The 17,048-nt window shown below is 50.4% G+C and overlaps 3 protein-coding genes across 3 annotated transcripts; 2 read left to right on the top strand and 1 right to left on the bottom strand.

Moving 5' to 3' along the window:
- Nucleotides 1-32: 32 nt before the first annotated feature.
- LOC106747803 (pre-mRNA-processing factor 6) lies at nucleotides 33-3,912 on the top strand. Its single transcript, XM_014625720.1, has 9 exons — nucleotides 33-156; nucleotides 264-323; nucleotides 399-525; nucleotides 589-1,139; nucleotides 1,230-2,010; nucleotides 2,397-2,612; nucleotides 2,690-3,031; nucleotides 3,116-3,459; nucleotides 3,538-3,912. Exons 1-9 carry the CDS (start codon nucleotides 62-64, stop codon nucleotides 3,815-3,817), a joined length of 2,796 nt encoding a protein of 931 aa, XP_014481206.1. The 5' UTR covers nucleotides 33-61; the 3' UTR covers nucleotides 3,818-3,912.
- A 382-nt stretch (nucleotides 3,913-4,294) lies between these two features.
- LOC106747690 (serine/threonine-protein kinase mTOR) lies at nucleotides 4,295-13,719 on the top strand. The gene is made up of 7 exons (XM_014625471.1): nucleotides 4,295-4,661; nucleotides 4,758-11,043; nucleotides 11,127-11,269; nucleotides 11,340-11,480; nucleotides 11,570-12,194; nucleotides 12,439-12,619; nucleotides 12,827-13,719. The coding sequence occupies exons 2-7, from the start codon at nucleotides 4,830-4,832 to the stop codon at nucleotides 12,840-12,842; spliced, it is 7,320 nt and encodes a 2,439-aa protein (XP_014480957.1). The 5' UTR covers nucleotides 4,295-4,661; nucleotides 4,758-4,829; the 3' UTR covers nucleotides 12,843-13,719.
- On the bottom strand, nucleotides 12,643-16,784 carry LOC106747693 (cytidine deaminase-like). The gene is made up of 2 exons (XM_014625473.1): nucleotides 16,603-16,784; nucleotides 12,643-14,400 (listed from the first exon to the last, which is right to left on the bottom strand). Exons 1-2 carry the CDS (start codon nucleotides 16,637-16,639, stop codon nucleotides 13,994-13,996), a joined length of 444 nt encoding a protein of 147 aa, XP_014480959.1. The 5' UTR covers nucleotides 16,640-16,784; the 3' UTR covers nucleotides 12,643-13,993.
- Between the last annotated feature and the right edge of the window lie 264 nt (nucleotides 16,785-17,048).

Raw genomic sequence — 17,048 nt, 5'->3', positions numbered from 1 at the left:
TCGCCAAGATCTGCGCGTATCTTCTCCGGGAGATACCACGCGTAAACAAAATCGTATCAAAATGGCAGTCCCCTCTGTCTCTTTGAATACACGAAATAAAAAGCTCTTTTTGGGAGTACCGGCACCGTTGGGATATGTTGCTGGTGTTGGCAGAGGGTAACGTCGGCTAAGACACATTGTTGCATGAATACTCGCAGAAATATTAGCTGTAATCCGAATTATTGCAATGTAAATATAACCTAACCTCTCTTTTCATGTTTCAGAGCTACTGGGTTCACGACAAGGTCCGATATCGGCCCCGCTCGGGATGCCAACGACGTTTCGTAAGTAGAAAAGTGTGTTTCGCTGGGGAAACATGGAATTTGCAAATTGTTACATGTATTTTACTCTGAATTCAGAGATGACAGGCATGCTCCGCCCACGAAACGTACGAAGAAGAAGGAAGAGGAGGAAGAAGACGAGGAAGACTTGAATGATTCCAATTATGACGAATTTTCTGGATACGGGGGTTCTCTTTTTAGCAAAGTGAGTAAAACAGATTCTTCCTTCTTAATGACGCTAAGGATATTAATATTCTGATGATGTCAGGATCCTTACGATAAAGACGACGAAGAAGCCGATGCGATTTACGAAGCTATCGACAAACGCATGGATGAGAAACGCAAGGAATACAGAGAGAAGCGTCTTAGGGAAGAATTGGAACGTTATCGTCAGGAACGTCCTAAGATTCAGCAGCAATTCTCAGATCTGAAGAGAGAGCTGGTTAACGTAACCGAGGACGAGTGGAGAAATGTTCCGGAAGTAGGCGACGCCAGGAATCGTAAACAGCGCAATCCGAGAGCGGAGAAATTTACTCCGCTGCCGGATTCTGTACTAGCCAGAAATTTAGGGGGCGAGTCGTCCACCAGCATCGATCCATCCAGCGGTTTGGCTTCTATGATGCCAGGTGTGGCGACGCCTGGCATGCTAACTCCCACGGGGGATCTTGATCTGCGGAAGATTGGACAGGCGAGGAACACACTGATGAACGTCAAGTTGAATCAGGTTTCCGATTCTGTGGAGGGTCAAACTGTGGTCGATCCGAAAGGGTATCTCACTGACTTGCAGAGCATGATACCAACTTATGGGGGTGATATCAAGTAAGCGTGATCGTCAGACTTATCTCGCCTTGCTTAAATAATATTAAGAATTTGCGAATATCTAATGGCTTCTCTTCCGTTTTCGACCAGCGACATCAAGAAAGCCAGACTATTGTTAAAATCTGTCCGAGAGACCAATCCCAATCACCCGCCTGCGTGGATCGCGTCCGCACGTCTGGAGGAGGTAACGGGCAAGGTACAGGCGGCGAGGAACTTAATAATGAAGGGTTGCGAGGTGAATCCCACCTCCGAGGATCTGTGGCTGGAAGCCGCGCGACTGCAGCCGCCGGACACGGCGAAGGCGGTGATAGCCCAGTCGGTGCGTCACATTCCAACGTCCGTCAGGATCTGGATAAAAGCCGCGGACTTGGAGACGGAGGTGAAAGCGAAAAGGAGGGTGTACCGCAAGGCTCTGGAACATATACCGAACTCGGTGCGACTGTGGAAAGCGGCGGTCGAGTTGGAGGAGCCCGAGGACGCGCGTATCCTGCTTAGCCGCGCGGTCGAGTGCTGTCCGACCAGCGTGGACCTGTGGCTCGCTCTCGCCAGACTGGAGACTTACGACAACGCGAGGAAGGTTCTGAACAAAGCCAGGGAGAACATACCGACGGACCGGCAAATCTGGACGACCGCTGCGAAACTGGAGGAAGCGAACGGCAACAAGCACATGGTGGAGAAGATCATCGATCGCGCTATCACGTCGTTGAGCGCGAACGGAGTGGAGATCAACAGGGAACACTGGTTCAAGGAAGCCATGGAGGCTGAGAAGGCCGGGGCGGTGCATTGTTGCCAGGTTATCGTCAAGGCCATCATCGGCTTCGGAGTGGAGGAGGAGGACAGAAAGCACACTTGGATGGAGGACTCGGAAACTGTAAGGCCTCCTTGGCATTTCTCTCTCTTATAGATGAATATTTATCTACTTCTATCCATCTCAACCTTCCATATCTAATTGCCAATTCCTATCTGCTCTTGATTATTTTCTACCTAATTCTTGCACCAACCCCAAACTATTTGTTACCTCGTCCTTACATCTCTCTTCACTTCCCGTCTGATTTTCTTATCCTATATCGCTAGCTTTGTATCTTTCCTTTTTCCTCTCCTTCAACTCCCCTTCTCTTCCTCTCTACGGCTTTCTCAATATACTTCCTCTAACTATATCCAATCATTTTGTATCCTATTGCTTATTCCTACCCTTTACAAAAATGACGACAACGCGAGAGTTTGCGTTACATAAAATGTAAAACATATTGTTCGCAGTGTGCGCAACAAGGAGCGTTGGAATGCGCCAGAGCCGTGTACGCTTACGCATTGACGACGTTCCCCAGCAAGAAGTCGATCTGGCTGCGCGCGGCTTACTTCGAGAAAACCTACGGCACGCGAGAATCCCTGGAAGCATTGTTGCAGAGGGCGGTCGCTCATTGTCCAAAGAGCGAAATACTCTGGCTGATGGGCGCGAAATCGAAATGGCTGGCTGTGAGTGGCTGAATCGCGAAGCATCATCTCGTTGCGTTCGATCTTGGTGTTCTCTGACGTTGAAATTCCCTCCTCAGGGCGACGTGCCGGCAGCCAGAGGTATCTTATCGCTCGCGTTTCAAGCTAATCCCAATTCCGAGGAGATCTGGCTGGCGGCGGTGAAGCTGGAATCCGAGAACTCCGAGTACGAGAGGGCCCGACGCTTACTGGCGAAGGCCAGAGCGTCCGCCCCGACGCCGAGGGTGATGATGAAAAGCGCCAAGTTGGAGTGGGCTCTTAAAAATCTCGAAGCGGCGTTGCATCTCTTGAAAGAAGCTCTCGAGGCTTTCGACGATTTCCCCAAGCTCTGGCTGATGAAGGGCCAAATCGAGGAGCAGCAGGGTAACTTGGACAAAGCGTTGGAAACGTATAATCAAGCGGTAAGCGATTCCAGCGTATTCGATGAGGATATAATCGCGTGTAATATTTCAGTCATTATGACGTAACTGCTTTCTATGTTACAGATCAAGAAGTGTCCGAATTCAATCCCTTTGTGGCGTCTGTTGTCACAATTGGAGCACAGGAGGAACCAAGTGACCAAAGCTCGTTCGGTTCTGGAGAAAGCCAGGCTGAAAAATCCCAGGAATGCGGAATTGTGGCTGGAGGCTATACGAAACGAATTGAAAAGCGGCGGTGTTCGTGATATGGCGAACACCCTAATGGCTAAGGCGTTGCAGGAATGTCCTACGTCTGGTCTACTTTGGGCGGAAGCAATTTTCATGGAACCACGGCCGCAAAGAAAAACTAAAAGTGTGGACGCTCTCAAGAAGTGCGAGCACGATCCCCACGTTCTCCTGGCGGTATCAAAGTAAGCATCTCTCGCAGACTTTTACAATATATTCTGGATAATTAGAAACGAGATGCCACATATGTGATTCTGTTGCAGATTGTTCTGGTGCGAACACAAGATCTCGAAGTGCAGAGATTGGTTCAATCGGACGGTGAAGATCGATCCAGATTTAGGCGATGCATGGGCGTACTTTTATAAATTTGAATTGCTGAACGGTACGGAGGAGCAGCAAGACGATGTAAAGAAAAGATGCATCGCTGCGGAACCTCATCATGGTGAAAATTGGTGTAAAGTCTCCAAGAACATAGCAAACTGGTGTTTGAGTATAGATCAAATCTTAGTATTAGTCGCAAGAGATTTACCTATTCCTATATAAACCTTCTAAATGTATTCCTATATAAACATTCTTAATGTATATGTATAATGTATAAGTATGATACTTGTAAATAAAGCTACGCGTATTTTGATTGATTTTGTCTAGTGATATATATATATATATATATATATGGTATAATCTTATCTATTCTTAATTAATTATATATTATTTATATATTACTTTACATATGTATATCTTATATGAAGCATAATAAGATTGATTGACTATGTAAATCGTGTATTGTATAATTTTGTTAGAAAGCATTTTATGATAGATTTAAAATTATATACACACACGCACAGAGAAAGAGGATGTGTTAAAAATATTAAACCAAGCAACTTAAAAGAGACTATAAATACAGAACTTCAAAATAAACTGTTTTGTTGATATTTTTCCGACATTTCTTATATACTATTATTATTGCGCATATATAACCGCACTTCACGCTGTCGAGTCAACGATTTCCTGAATCGCAGATCAACAGTAGCGCCAGTAGCGCTTTTAGGATCATTTCGAGGTTATGAGCGCGTAGCGTCTAAGAGAAATCTCTGTTTTCTTATTGACCGTCGTAAGTCAGAAGAATTTGTAATGTTTACTGCGAAGATACATGATCTTGCTGATTATTGTATAAATATGAAGAAAAAGATATACGAGATAAAGGAGATTAAATAATTAGCACACGGGGGATCACAATGCGACCGTATGGATCTGAAGAGTGGCGTTAAAATTGTATCTGTGTGGGTAAGGAAACATTAGAGGAAAGATTCCATTAGTCGCGAAAATGAAGCAAAATGCATTGCCCGCGGTCACGTTACGCCGCAGCATGAGATCCGTTTAATGTCAAGTAAGTACGAATGAAATAACGTGCGAATCTTTTCGCGCAACATAACCTCACGTCGCCACGCATACGAATTCGGATAACTGATTTCTGTATTTTCAGTTATCAAGCGGACGAGAGAATCACGATCACTGAGCTTCACACATTGATCCAATACATACGATACCAGAGACAATGACGAACACGCTGATGTTGCAATTCGCCCAACGGCTGAAATCAAGGAACGAAGAGGCGCGTAACAAAGCTGCGCGTGATTTGTGCCTGTATGTGAAGAGAGAGCTGCGAGAAGCGTCGCAGGAGGATATCACGGCCTTTATGGACGACTTCAATCATCACATATTCGAGATGGTATCCGCTTCCGACGTGAATGAGAAGAAAGGCGGCATATTGGCCATAGTTTGCCTTATCGGGGCCGAAGTGGGTAACTTCAACACGCGAACGGTACGATTCGCCAACTATCTTAGAAACTTAATACCTTCCAACGACGTGGGCGTAATGCAATTAGCCGCCAAGACCGTCGGGAAGTTAGCGCTGGTCTCGGGCACGTATACGGCCGAGTACGTGGAGTTTGAGGTGAAACGTGCCTTCGAGTGGCTCGGCACGGACAGACACGAAGGTAGGAAACACGCGGCCGTGCTTATCCTGAGAGAGCTCGCCGTCTCCGTGCCGACGTACTTTTTCCAACAAGTCACCATGTTTTTCGAGTTGATATTCAACGCTATACACGACCCGAAGCCTACGGTGAGAGAGGCCGCGGTGGAAGCTCTGAGAGCGGCACTGGTGGTCACTGCTCAGCGGGAGACCGCGAAACAGATGCACAAGGCTCAGTGGTACAGGCAGTGCTACGACGAAGTGGTGGACGGATTCGCGGAGGTCCACACGAAGGAGAGGGGCATCAACAGGGACGACAGGATACACGGCTCGTTGCTGGTGCTGAACGAACTGTTGAGATGCAGCAACGTGCAGTGGGAGAGGACCTACGAAGCTCTGATGGAGAGGTTGAACGGCTCGACGCAGAACGAGAACGACATCCTGTCGTTGATGCCGCGTCTGAAGACGACGATAGTGTCGCAGTGGGCCGGATCGACTCCGAACACCTCCGGCACTCAGCATACCGTGTCGCCGCCGCAGGAATCGGCCGTCTGCAGATGCCTGATGCAGGAGAGACTGGACGACATTTACAACGACGTGATGAATCAGAAGATGTCGCGCAACCCGCACATTCAGCAGGCCCTGATGATGCTGCTGCCGCGACTCGCCGCGTTCAACAAGGAGAAATTCATCAAGGAACATCTGAAAGAGTCACTGGGCTATCTGTTGATGATCCTGCGCAATCGCGAGAAGGACCGTTACGCCGCGTTCACGGCGATCGGCTTCATCGCGGTGGCGGTGGAGGATGCGATCAAGCAGTACCTGCCGAGGATCATGGAAGTGATCAAGAGCCTGTTGCCGTCGAAGGAGACGCCGAACAAGAAACGCTCCTCCTTGGAGCCCGCTGTCTTCGTCTGCATCACGCTGCTGAGCCACGCGGTCAAGCAAGTGATAGCTCCCGACGTGAAGGACCTGCTGGAGCCGATGTTCACGACGGGGCTGAGCCCGATCCTGACCACCGCTCTCCGGGAACTGGCGCACAACATACCGTCCCTGCAGGTGGACATATCTCAGGGCCTGCTGCGAATGTTATCGCAGGTTCTCATGCAAAAGCCGTTGAGACACCCGGGTGCACCGTGGACGGCGAGCAGTCCCAACTCCACGTCGGACGACGTGTCGTCGACGGTGCTCGCCTTGAAGACCCTGGGCACGTTCAACTTCGACAACAATCCGCTGCTGCAGTTCGTGAAGAGATGCGCCGACCACTTCCTCATGTCGGAGCAGGCGGAGGTCCGGTTGGAGGCTGTAAAAACGTGCTCGAGACTGTTGAGGTTGACGCTGAATCAGTCCGGTCCTACGGTCACCAATACCGTCTCGAATGTTTTAGGTAAGTTGCTGGTGGTGGGCATCAACGACACAGACCCCGACGTGCGGCTGTGGGTGTTGGCCTCGTTGGACGATTCCTTCGACGTGCAGCTGGCCCAAGCGGAGAACCTGTCCGCCCTGTTCATCGCAATGAACGACGAGATGTTCGAGATACGGGAACTGGCGGTACGCACGGTCGGCCGGCTCAGCACGCTGAATCCCGCGTACGTAATGCCGTCGTTGCGGAAGACCCTGGTGCACTTCCTCACGGAACTGGAGCACTCGGGGATGGGCCGTAACAAGGAGCAGGCCGCCCGTATGTTGGACCACTTGGTCGTGACGTCGCCCAGGCTGGTGCGGCCCTACATGGAGCCGATCCTGAAGGTCCTCGTGCCGAAACTGAAGGAGCCCGATCCCAACCCCGGTGTTATACTCGCCGTGTTGCGCGCGATCGGCGATCTGGCGGAGGTGAACGGCGCCGAGATGCAGCAGTGGATGCCGGAGCTCTCGTCGATACTGCTGGAGATGCTGGTGGACGCGAGCTCGCTCGAGAAGCGGGGCGTCGCTCTCTGGGTGTTCGGCCAGTTGGTCGGCAGCACCGGCCACGTCGTCAAGCCGTACATGCAGTATCCGTCGTTGCTGGACGTTCTCATAAACTTCCTGAAGACCGAGCAGCAGCCTATCATCCGCCGGGAGACGATCCGAGTGCTGGGTCTGTTGGGCGCATTGGACCCGTACAAGCACAAGATGAACCTCGGCCAGATCGACTCGCAGTTGGACACGCTGAGCTCGATGGCCGACGCCAAGAGCGACGTGGAGAACAGCCAGGACCTCACCACCAGCGAGATGCTGGTGAACATGTCGCCGTCCACCCTGGAGGAGTTTTACCCGGCGATCGCGATCACGACGCTCATGCGGATCATCCGCGAGCCCACCCTCATCCAGCATCACACGATGGTGGTGCAGGCGGTGACCTTCATATTCAAGAGCCTCGGCATCAAGTGCGTGCCGTACATCTCCCAAGTAATGCCGAGCTTCCTGAACGTCGTGCACACGGCCGACGTGAATTTCCGCGAGTTCCTCTTCCAACAGCTCGCCGTTCTCATCGCCATCGTGAAGCAGCACATACGCAACTATCTCGACGACATCTTCAACCTGATCAAGGAGTTCTGGACGGCGAACAGCCCGTTGCAGAGCACGCTGATCCTGCTGGTCGAGCAGATCGCCGTGGCGCTGGGCGCCGAGTTCAAGATCTACCTGCCGCAGCTGATGCCGCCGATCCTGCGCGTGCTGACCCACGACAGCAGCAAGGATCGCGCGGTGACGGTGAAGCTGCTGCTCGCTCTGCAGACGTTCGGCAGCAACCTCGACAATTACCTGCATCTCGTTCTACCGCCGATCGTCAAGCTGTTCTACGCGAACGACTGTCCGATCGCCGTGAACAAGGTCGCCCTGGAGACGGTCGATCTGCTGGCCGACACTCTGGATTTCAGCGACTTCGCGTCGCGGATCGTCCACACCCTGGTGCGAACGTTGGACCAGTGCCCCGAGCTGAGGAACACCGCCATGGACACGCTCTGCGCCGTGGTGATGCAGCTCGGCAAGAAGTATCAGATCTTCATTCTGCTGGTGCAGAAGGTCATGATGAAGCACAAGATAGTGAACCCGCGCTACGACGTTCTCGTCGACAAGATCCTCACCGACACCACCGTGGCGGACGGCGAGGATTTCCTGCTGATGAGGCTGAGACACTCGCGCAACAAGAACCGCGAGATCTCGCTGACACCGTCGGAAACGACGACGATCAAGAGGCTGCACGTGTCGGCGTCGAACCTGCAGAAAGCCTGGACCGCGACGCGCAGGGTCTCCAAGGACGATTGGCTCGAGTGGCTGCGCTGCTTCTCCATCGGCCTGCTCAAGGAGTCCCCGTCCCCGGCGCTGAGGTCTTGCTGGGCGCTCGCGCAGACGTACGCCGTGCTGCCCCGCGACCTCTTCAACGCCGCCTTCGTCTCCTGCTGGACCGAGCTGAACGACGCGTATCGAGCGGAGCTGATACAGACCCTGCACCAGGCGCTGATGGTGCCGGAGCTGCCGACGGAGATCACGCAGACCATCCTGAATCTGGCCGAGTTCATGGAGCACTGCGACAAGGGCCCGTTGCCGCTGGACAACAAGATCCTCGGCGACACGGCGATGCACTGTCGCGCCTACGCCAAAGCCTTGCACTACAAGGAGGACGAGTTCCACAAGAGCCGTAGCAGCAACGTCTTCGAGTCCCTGATCTCCATCAACAACAAGCTGCAGCAGAAGGAAGCGGCGGAGGGTCTGCTGGAGTACGTGATGAACCAGCACAATCAGCAGGACCTCAAGGTGCAGATACGCTGGTACGAGAAGCTTCACAACTGGGACAAGGCGTTGCAGCTCTACCACGAGCGTCTGGAGAGCGACTCGGCGGACGTGGAGTCGACGCTGGGCGAGATGCGCTGTCTGGAGGCCCTGGGCGAGTGGGGCCAGCTGCACGAGGTCGCCACGAAGCATTGGACGAATCAGGCCGACGAGACGAAGCAGAGGATGGCGAGGATGGCGGCGGCCGCGGCCTGGGGCTTGGGTCAATGGGAGTGCATGCAGCGGTACGTCTCGCTGATACCGAAGGACACTCAGGACGGGGCGTTTTACAGGGCGGTGCTGGCGATCCACGACGAACAGTACAACACGGCGCATCAGCTGATCGACAGCGCGCGGGACATACTGGACACCGAGCTGACGGCGATGGCCGGCGAGAGTTATCAGCGGGCCTACAACGCGATGGTGGAGGTGCAGAAGCTGGCGGAGCTGGAGGAGGTGATACAGTTCAAGCTGGTGCCCGAACGGAGGACGGCGATCAAGGCGATGTGGTGGGAGCGGCTTCAGGGCGGGCAGAGGATAGTGGAGGACTGGCAGAAGATCATACAGGTGCACACGCTGGTGGTCTCGCCTCAGGACGACATGTACACGTGGCTGAAGTACGCCAGCCTCTGCCGGAAGAGCGGCAGCCTGATGCTCTGTCACAAGACGCTGGTGATGCTGCTGGGCGTCGATCCCTCCTTGAATTCGGACCAGCCGTTGCCGACTACGCATCCCCAGGTGACTTTCGCCTACTGCAAGCATCTGTGGGTCGCGAACCAACGCGAGGAGGCGTACAACCAGCTGCAGCGCTTCGTGCAGACGTACCTGCAGCCGGCGACCGCGGGTATAGCGTGCCAGGACGACGAGAAGCAGCACGAGAGCAAGAAGAGGCTGCTCGCCAAGTGTTACCTCAAGCTCGGCGAGTGGCTGGAGGCGCTCAAGGGTATAAACGAGCACTCGATACCCGCGGTGCTGACTTACTACGCCGCCGCCACCCAGCACGATCCGAAGTGGTACAAAGCGTGGCACGCGTTCGCCTACACCAACTACGAGACCGTGCTGTTCTACAAGCACCAGCAGCAGGACGACTCCTCCGTGATGGAGGCCGCGCCCGGCAACGGCGCGCGCAATAATCTCACCAGCTCGCAGTACATATCGCAGTTCACCGTGCCGGCGGTCGAGGGCTTCTTCAGATCGATCAACTTGTCGGACGGCAACTCGCTGCAGGACACCCTGCGCCTGTTGACGCTCTGGTTCGACTACGGCCAATGGCCGGAGGTGTACGACGCGGTCGTCGAGGGTATCAGGCTGATAGAGATAAACACTTGGCTGCAAGTAATCCCACAGCTAATAGCTAGAATCGACACACGGGCCTTGGTCGGCCACTGCATACACCATCTTCTTATTGATATAGGCAAGTCGCATCCTCAGGCACTGGTTTATCCGTTGACAGTAGCATCGAAGAGCGCCAGCCTCGCGAGGAAGAACGCGGCGAACAAGATCCTGAAGAGCATGTGCGAGCACAGCCCGACCCTGGTGCAGCAGGCCATGATGGCGAGCGACGAGCTGATCAGAGTCGCGATTCTCTGGCACGAGCTGTGGCACGAAGGCTTGGAGGAGGCCAGCAGATTGTACTTCGGAGAGAGGAACGTCAGGGGCATGTTCGACACGTTGGAGCCGTTGCACGCTATGCTCGGCAGGGGGCCGCAGACCTTGAAGGAGACCTCGTTCAACCAAGCCTACGGGAGGGATCTGATGGAGGCGCAGGAGTGGTGCCACCGTTACAAGGCGTCCCGGAACGTCCGGGACCTGAATCAAGCGTGGGACCTGTATTATCACGTGTTCCGGAGGATATCCAGGCAGCTGCCGCAGCTGACCAGTTTGGAGCTGCAGTACGTCAGTCCGAAGCTGCTCCTCTGCAGGGACCTGGAGTTGGCCGTGCCCGGCAGCTACAGTCCCGGCCAGCCGATAGTGAGAATCGCGAGTATTCATAGTTCTATGCAAGTGATAACCAGTAAGCAGAGACCGAGGAAGTTGTGTATCAAAGGTCAGTGGCGATGGCGCGACGCGGCCTCCATCTCCTTTGGTTTAATCTGAGCAGCGTTCACCGGTCTCGTCGCCGTGTTTCAGGTAGCAACGGTAAGGATTACATGTTCCTGCTGAAAGGCCACGAGGACTTGAGGCAGGACGAAAGGGTGATGCAGCTGTTCGGCCTGGTGAACACCCTGTTGCTGCACGACCCGGACACTTTCCGCAGGAACCTCACCATCCAAGTGAGTGTGGGCAACGTAGTGACTATCGTAAGCGGAGACTCGCGACTTAAATAATCCTTCCGACCCTCAGAGATACGCTGTGATTCCATTGTCCACGAACAGTGGGCTTATCGGCTGGGTGCCGCATTGTGATACGCTTCATACGCTCATAAGGGACTACAGGGAAAAGAAGAAGATACTGCTGAACATCGAGCACAGGATAATGTTACGAGTAAGCGAGGGAGAGATAAACTCTGCCAATCTATGGTGGCATTATTAAGGCAGGCGAGAGACATGGTAACGTGTTCTTTTTCCTTTCAGATGGCGCCCGACTACGATCACCTTATGCTCATGCAGAAGGTCGAGGTGTTCGAGCACGCTCTCGAGCACACGCACGGCGATGACCTGGCGCGACTGTTGTGGCTGAAGTCGCCGTCGAGCGAAGTGTGGTTCGACCGCAGGACCAACTACACGCGCTCTCTGGCTGTGATGTCCATGGTGGGCTACATACTCGGCCTCGGCGACCGTCACCCGTCCAACCTGATGCTGGACCGTCTCAGCGGCAAGATCTTGCACATCGACTTCGGCGACTGCTTCGAGGTGGCTATGACGCGTGAGAAGTTCCCGGAGAAGATACCGTTCCGCCTGACGCGGATGCTGATCAACGCGATGGAGGTGACCGGCATCGAGGGAACGTACCGGCGAACCTGCGAGTCGGTGATGTCCGTGTTGCATCGGAACAAGGACAGCCTGATGGCGGTGTTGGAGGCGTTCGTCTACGATCCCCTGCTGAACTGGAGGCTGATGGACAACGCGGTGCCGAAGGGGAAACGATCGGACGCTCAGGGTATGAGCGCCAGCAGCAGCCAGGAACACGGGGACATGCTCGACTCGCTCACCGCCACGCTGCCAAAGAAGGGCGTGCCGTGTAGCATCGAAAACGGAGGTATGGACCACACGTTTCTGGCATTAATCGTCGGTAAATTAATCCGATAGTGATAAAATATCAAATTAATGGATAAAAAAGATCGGTCGTAAACATCGAAAAAAACGATAAAACGAGATTTTTTGTCGCAGACCGATTTAAAGAAATTTCCAATATTCTTCGAGTGGAACTTTCCAATAGCGACATCGTACATTTCTCCCTTGACGTAATTCAGCGTTTACTTCGCGTATGTATGCGTTCGCAGGTGACAATAACCAACCGGAAGCACTGAACAAAAAAGCTCTCGCGATCATAGTGAGAGTCAGAGACAAATTGACGGGACGCGATTTTTCGCACGAGGAAACCCTCAGCGTCCGACGACAGGTGGACCTACTCATCCAGCAGGCCACGAACAACGAGAATCTTTGTCAATGTTACATCGGATGGTACGTAATTATTTACAGCCATGTCGTTTCGACAATCCATTTTTTTTATTTGTTACAGATATTTCCCTTTTAGAATAGACACTCTTATTTTGTTGATACTGTATTAACAACTCGCTTCCAGCTTATTTTAAAATATAAGAAGTATGTTCACACATATAAAAATTGTTTAAAAAACATGGATACAAACTTCGTAATTGCACGTTACAGGTGTCCCTTCTGGTAAATGTAAATTCGATGTGAAGACGGCATCTCGTACATGTGCAATCGACCGCTCTGCAGCATTTATATTGTTACGAAATTATTATTATCTTTACTTTCACAGTGATCAATATGTATGATGTACATATATACCCTTATTGTATGATTTATATGTGATAGATAAACAGTCTATTGTAATAAGTAGAATGTATACTAGCGCATTGTGTACATTATAAAAGTTTGGTTGACAGTTATAATGGCGATGTGTTTAGTCTGTTTTTTTTTTTACGTATAGTCGAACGCTGTCTGTAAAAAAAAAAATAAACAAGTTTACAGCGGAAATACTATCATTTCGATCTTATATCCATTGAGGAAACCGAGCGATCAAAACAATAACAAATTTGTATTCCTATATATGCATATACATCGTTGTACATAATTTTTCTGCATCGTTAATTCCGATTCCGTGAAACTCCAACTTATAACTAATTCTACATAAAGCACATATTTCAGGTAATGTATATATAGTCTGATATATGTGCTTTATTTATTCATCATTATACAGGATGGACAACATAACGTAATTACCTTGATTATTTCTGCTTCTACTGGACTAATTCAAATTATTTCTTGTTAATACTTAGGTTCAGAAGGACCTACAAATTGACGTTTCTCTATGTTCATTCTGTTCGCTCTATTCATTCTGCGTATAAAAGTACAAGAGTAAAATCATCGAAAAGTGATATTTTACTTTTTATCATGATACTTTTTTAGTACACACAAGATATAAAAGTAAAATATCTCGAAAATATTCACCTTTCGATGACCCTGGTATTTTTATATGCAAAATGAACAAAGAAATCGATTTACAAAAAAAAAATCTATAACTCTATTAAAAAAAATGAAGGTGATCTTGAAAACTTCATAAAAAAGGTTTATAAAAAAGTGAAACGTCAATTTACATGTCCTCCTGACCCAAAGTGTTAACAGAATAATTTGGATCCAATGGAGAAACGGAAGTAATTAAGATGATCAAATTATATTGCCCGCCATGTATACAACTATATTTATATAATAACGAATAAATAATTTGATTAAGTCAATCGTCCATAAAATTCTCCGCGCGTTTTATCATAGCCTCTACGTTGGTCGAAGGATCTTAGATGAAATCGTCGGTTATGACTCTTGCATATCTTGCATGTGGAACGAGAGCGGGCATATCTCGCTGGTCCGAGTCCGTAGAACTTTCTTCATGTCGGATCTCGTCAGGTAGATCGGTATATCACCGAACTCGGAGATCACCTGCCTGCATATCCCGCATGGCGCGGTGAATGTCGTGTTCTCGTGATCGGCGACCACGGTTAGCGCTTTGAATTGCCTCTTGCCCTCCGACACGGCCTTCACGATCGCCGTCGTCTCGGCGCAGACGCCCGCGGGAAAGGACGAGTTTTCTATGTTGCAGCCCTTCGAGATGCTACCGTCCGCGCATCGCAACGCCGCGCCCACCTTGAACTTGCTGTACGGCGAGTACGAGTTCTCACGCACCGCTACGCTCTCCCGTATCAGTTCCTGAATGTCCGCGTCTAAACATAAAAATGTATGTACAGATTTTAAATTGTAAGATGGCAACGTTCCATGGAAATTAATAAACCTGCTATTATCTTCCCAGTAACATGAAAATGTTCGTTTAAATTTATTCCATTAACACCCCAGGAAACTTAAATGTAACGTTATATTAATATTCATACAACATGCCAGGGATCTACTAATCCCGATAAAAAATATTTTATGCAAAATTTTGTAAAAAAAACTTTTGCCTGTTCTCTCGACGTTAAAATTTAAAGAAAAGACTTGCTGAAGCCTTCTAACATACACAGAAGAAAAAAATTGTTCACGTTCCTTCGTGCTTTCGATTCCGATCGACCCATCCACCTACTAATTATGCTCGTTATTATTGCTTAATTTCAATAATCGGATATGTCTAGCACTGGCTCCACTAGTTCTGACGATATCCTTGTGACTTATGCTTATATAATTTATCTAAAGCGCTCACAAAACATTCTAATGACATATTTATTGGCATACATTAAAAACAACTCAATAATACACGACCCCCGCGTTGCGAATTCGAAACTGATTTTCCCGCGCCTCGTCGCCATTTTCGCGCACGAAATCGCGCGCAGTCAGTCGCGCCAATGGCGAGGTTCACCGAGAATCAATGCAAATCTAAAGATAACCGTTTCAAATGTAACGAAAATAACATGTGACTCACACATGCAAGAAAGTAAAACATAAATTCGACATAACACACGATGCGGCTGGAGGTTCGTTGCATTACATATCATCTTTCGGACGGATCGCTCGCTTTCAAGCCGCGTTTTAACGCGTACGTGTTTGCCAAAGGTGTGCCGGTCATCCGTGCGGAAGAATTAATTAGCCGACTGTACGCCGATAAAGAGGAACGATGATGAATCGCGCTAAACAATCTGTTTACGTGCTATCGTGGCTCCGTTCCAGTCGAAGGATCTAATAAACGAGGCGTCGCGGAATTAACTGGACATTACGACGCATATTAAACGACTGACGTTACATGAACTGAAACCCGAACGTCAACGTGAAATTTGTTATCGCGCGTGATTGTCGTTCAAGGCGAACAATTTTCCGAGATGTGTAATTTCCCGGTCAGTAACGTCTGAAATCAGATCACGAGACGTCTGAAAGGCGTTAAATGTCTTACGTCCCTATTTTGGACGCTACGTCGGTGTCCGGATCACGAAGATAGGATCCAACAGATAATTCTGAGAATATCATTTTGCAGAGAGTGCGAGCGTGGCGTAGTAGACAGCGCACCGGTCTTTGCCATGTAGAGGTCCGGGTTCGATTCTCGGCAAGAGACAGACAAATTTTTTCATGCGCTCGTGGAAGTTCCTCTTCGGTGGTTTGGCAAACCACCACCAAAGAGTATTTCATGCCATGGGAAAAAACCTCTCCCCAAAAATTTGCCGTTCGGAATCGGTGTTTTTATAAAAGCTTTTGTAGGTCTGCATATGTGTGTAATCTGCATACGCGCACCACATGCGCGCAACGTGAGAGAGAAAGAGTGAGAAAGAGAGAGGGGGGTAGGCTTAGGCCTGACTTTGGGCTGTGTAGCGCCATTGATGATTGATCATTTTGCAGAATCTTCCAACAGAAACTCGGAGGATATATAGAGGCTTATTTATATCTTATCTTCCGTAGATTCGTCTCTGATTATTGTAACGTTCTCGCCAAGAGACACAGGACACGATATTTACCGACGTATCTCGCTAGTTAACATTTCCCCTCTTTACACTTATCTACCAACCATAAGTTAGTTTCACACACCTTCTTTAAACATACGTGGCGTTTCACAATCGTGTTGCGTACGTTTCGAGAACGTCTATGAAACTAACTGTGCTACTACCGCGCCTGGTGACGTTAGAAACGTCCGACGCGCACCGATGTAAACAGTCTTTCAGAAATCGCCCACGTCGGGACAGCATATGTGGTAATGAGAAGGGCGAAATTCGCGTGTGTCGCGCGCAGAACTCGCTTCGGGAGAGCTTCATTCTCCGTCGCGCGCGGCCAGGACGCGCGAGCGGATTATGACCGATCGATCGGCCGCGCATATGGAATAATATGAGAGCAATACAACGTCATGTGACGAGCACGAAAAAAAGAGAGGCAGAAAGAGAGAGAGAGAGAGAGAGAATGAGTGAGAGCGCACTTGCGCGCAGAAGGTGCGGGCGGGAGAAGTGACTATTTACCAAGCGCCGAAAAATCGATTATGTCCCTGGTGTTCATCCCGCGGAGGAGGAATCGTCGAGCCTTTGGCAGCAATCCAGACAGGTTCCTGCTAACTAGCCGATATTCGTGCTACGACAGCACCTAGTGTCTCCAGACGACTGCGTTCCGTGCGAGGTCTCGTGCAACTTCTCTCGGGGCCGGCCTGCCGAGGCGCTATTTAAGCGAGACCGCCTCGTCTAACCTAACCTTGGCCGGATCTCCGGATTCGTGCGTTGCACGAGTTTCTAAAGGCAACGGCACACGATGCTTGTTTTCGTGCTGGATTGCTTGCTGAATGAAAACACTGCCTTCTGATTGGTGTATCGTCATCCATTTTCGGAAATGCACCCATCGAAACGCAGTATTTCCATCCAGCAAGCAATCCAGCACGTAAACAAGCATCGTGTGCCGCTGGCTTAACACTGGA

Source organism: Dinoponera quadriceps, unplaced genomic scaffold, assembly GCF_001313825.1.
Source record: "Dinoponera quadriceps isolate SergipeBrazil2010 unplaced genomic scaffold, ASM131382v1 scaffold1395, whole genome shotgun sequence".
Taxonomy (NCBI): Eukaryota; Metazoa; Arthropoda; class Insecta; order Hymenoptera; family Formicidae; genus Dinoponera; species Dinoponera quadriceps.
This window is presented reverse-complemented; position numbering and strand designations above follow the sequence as displayed.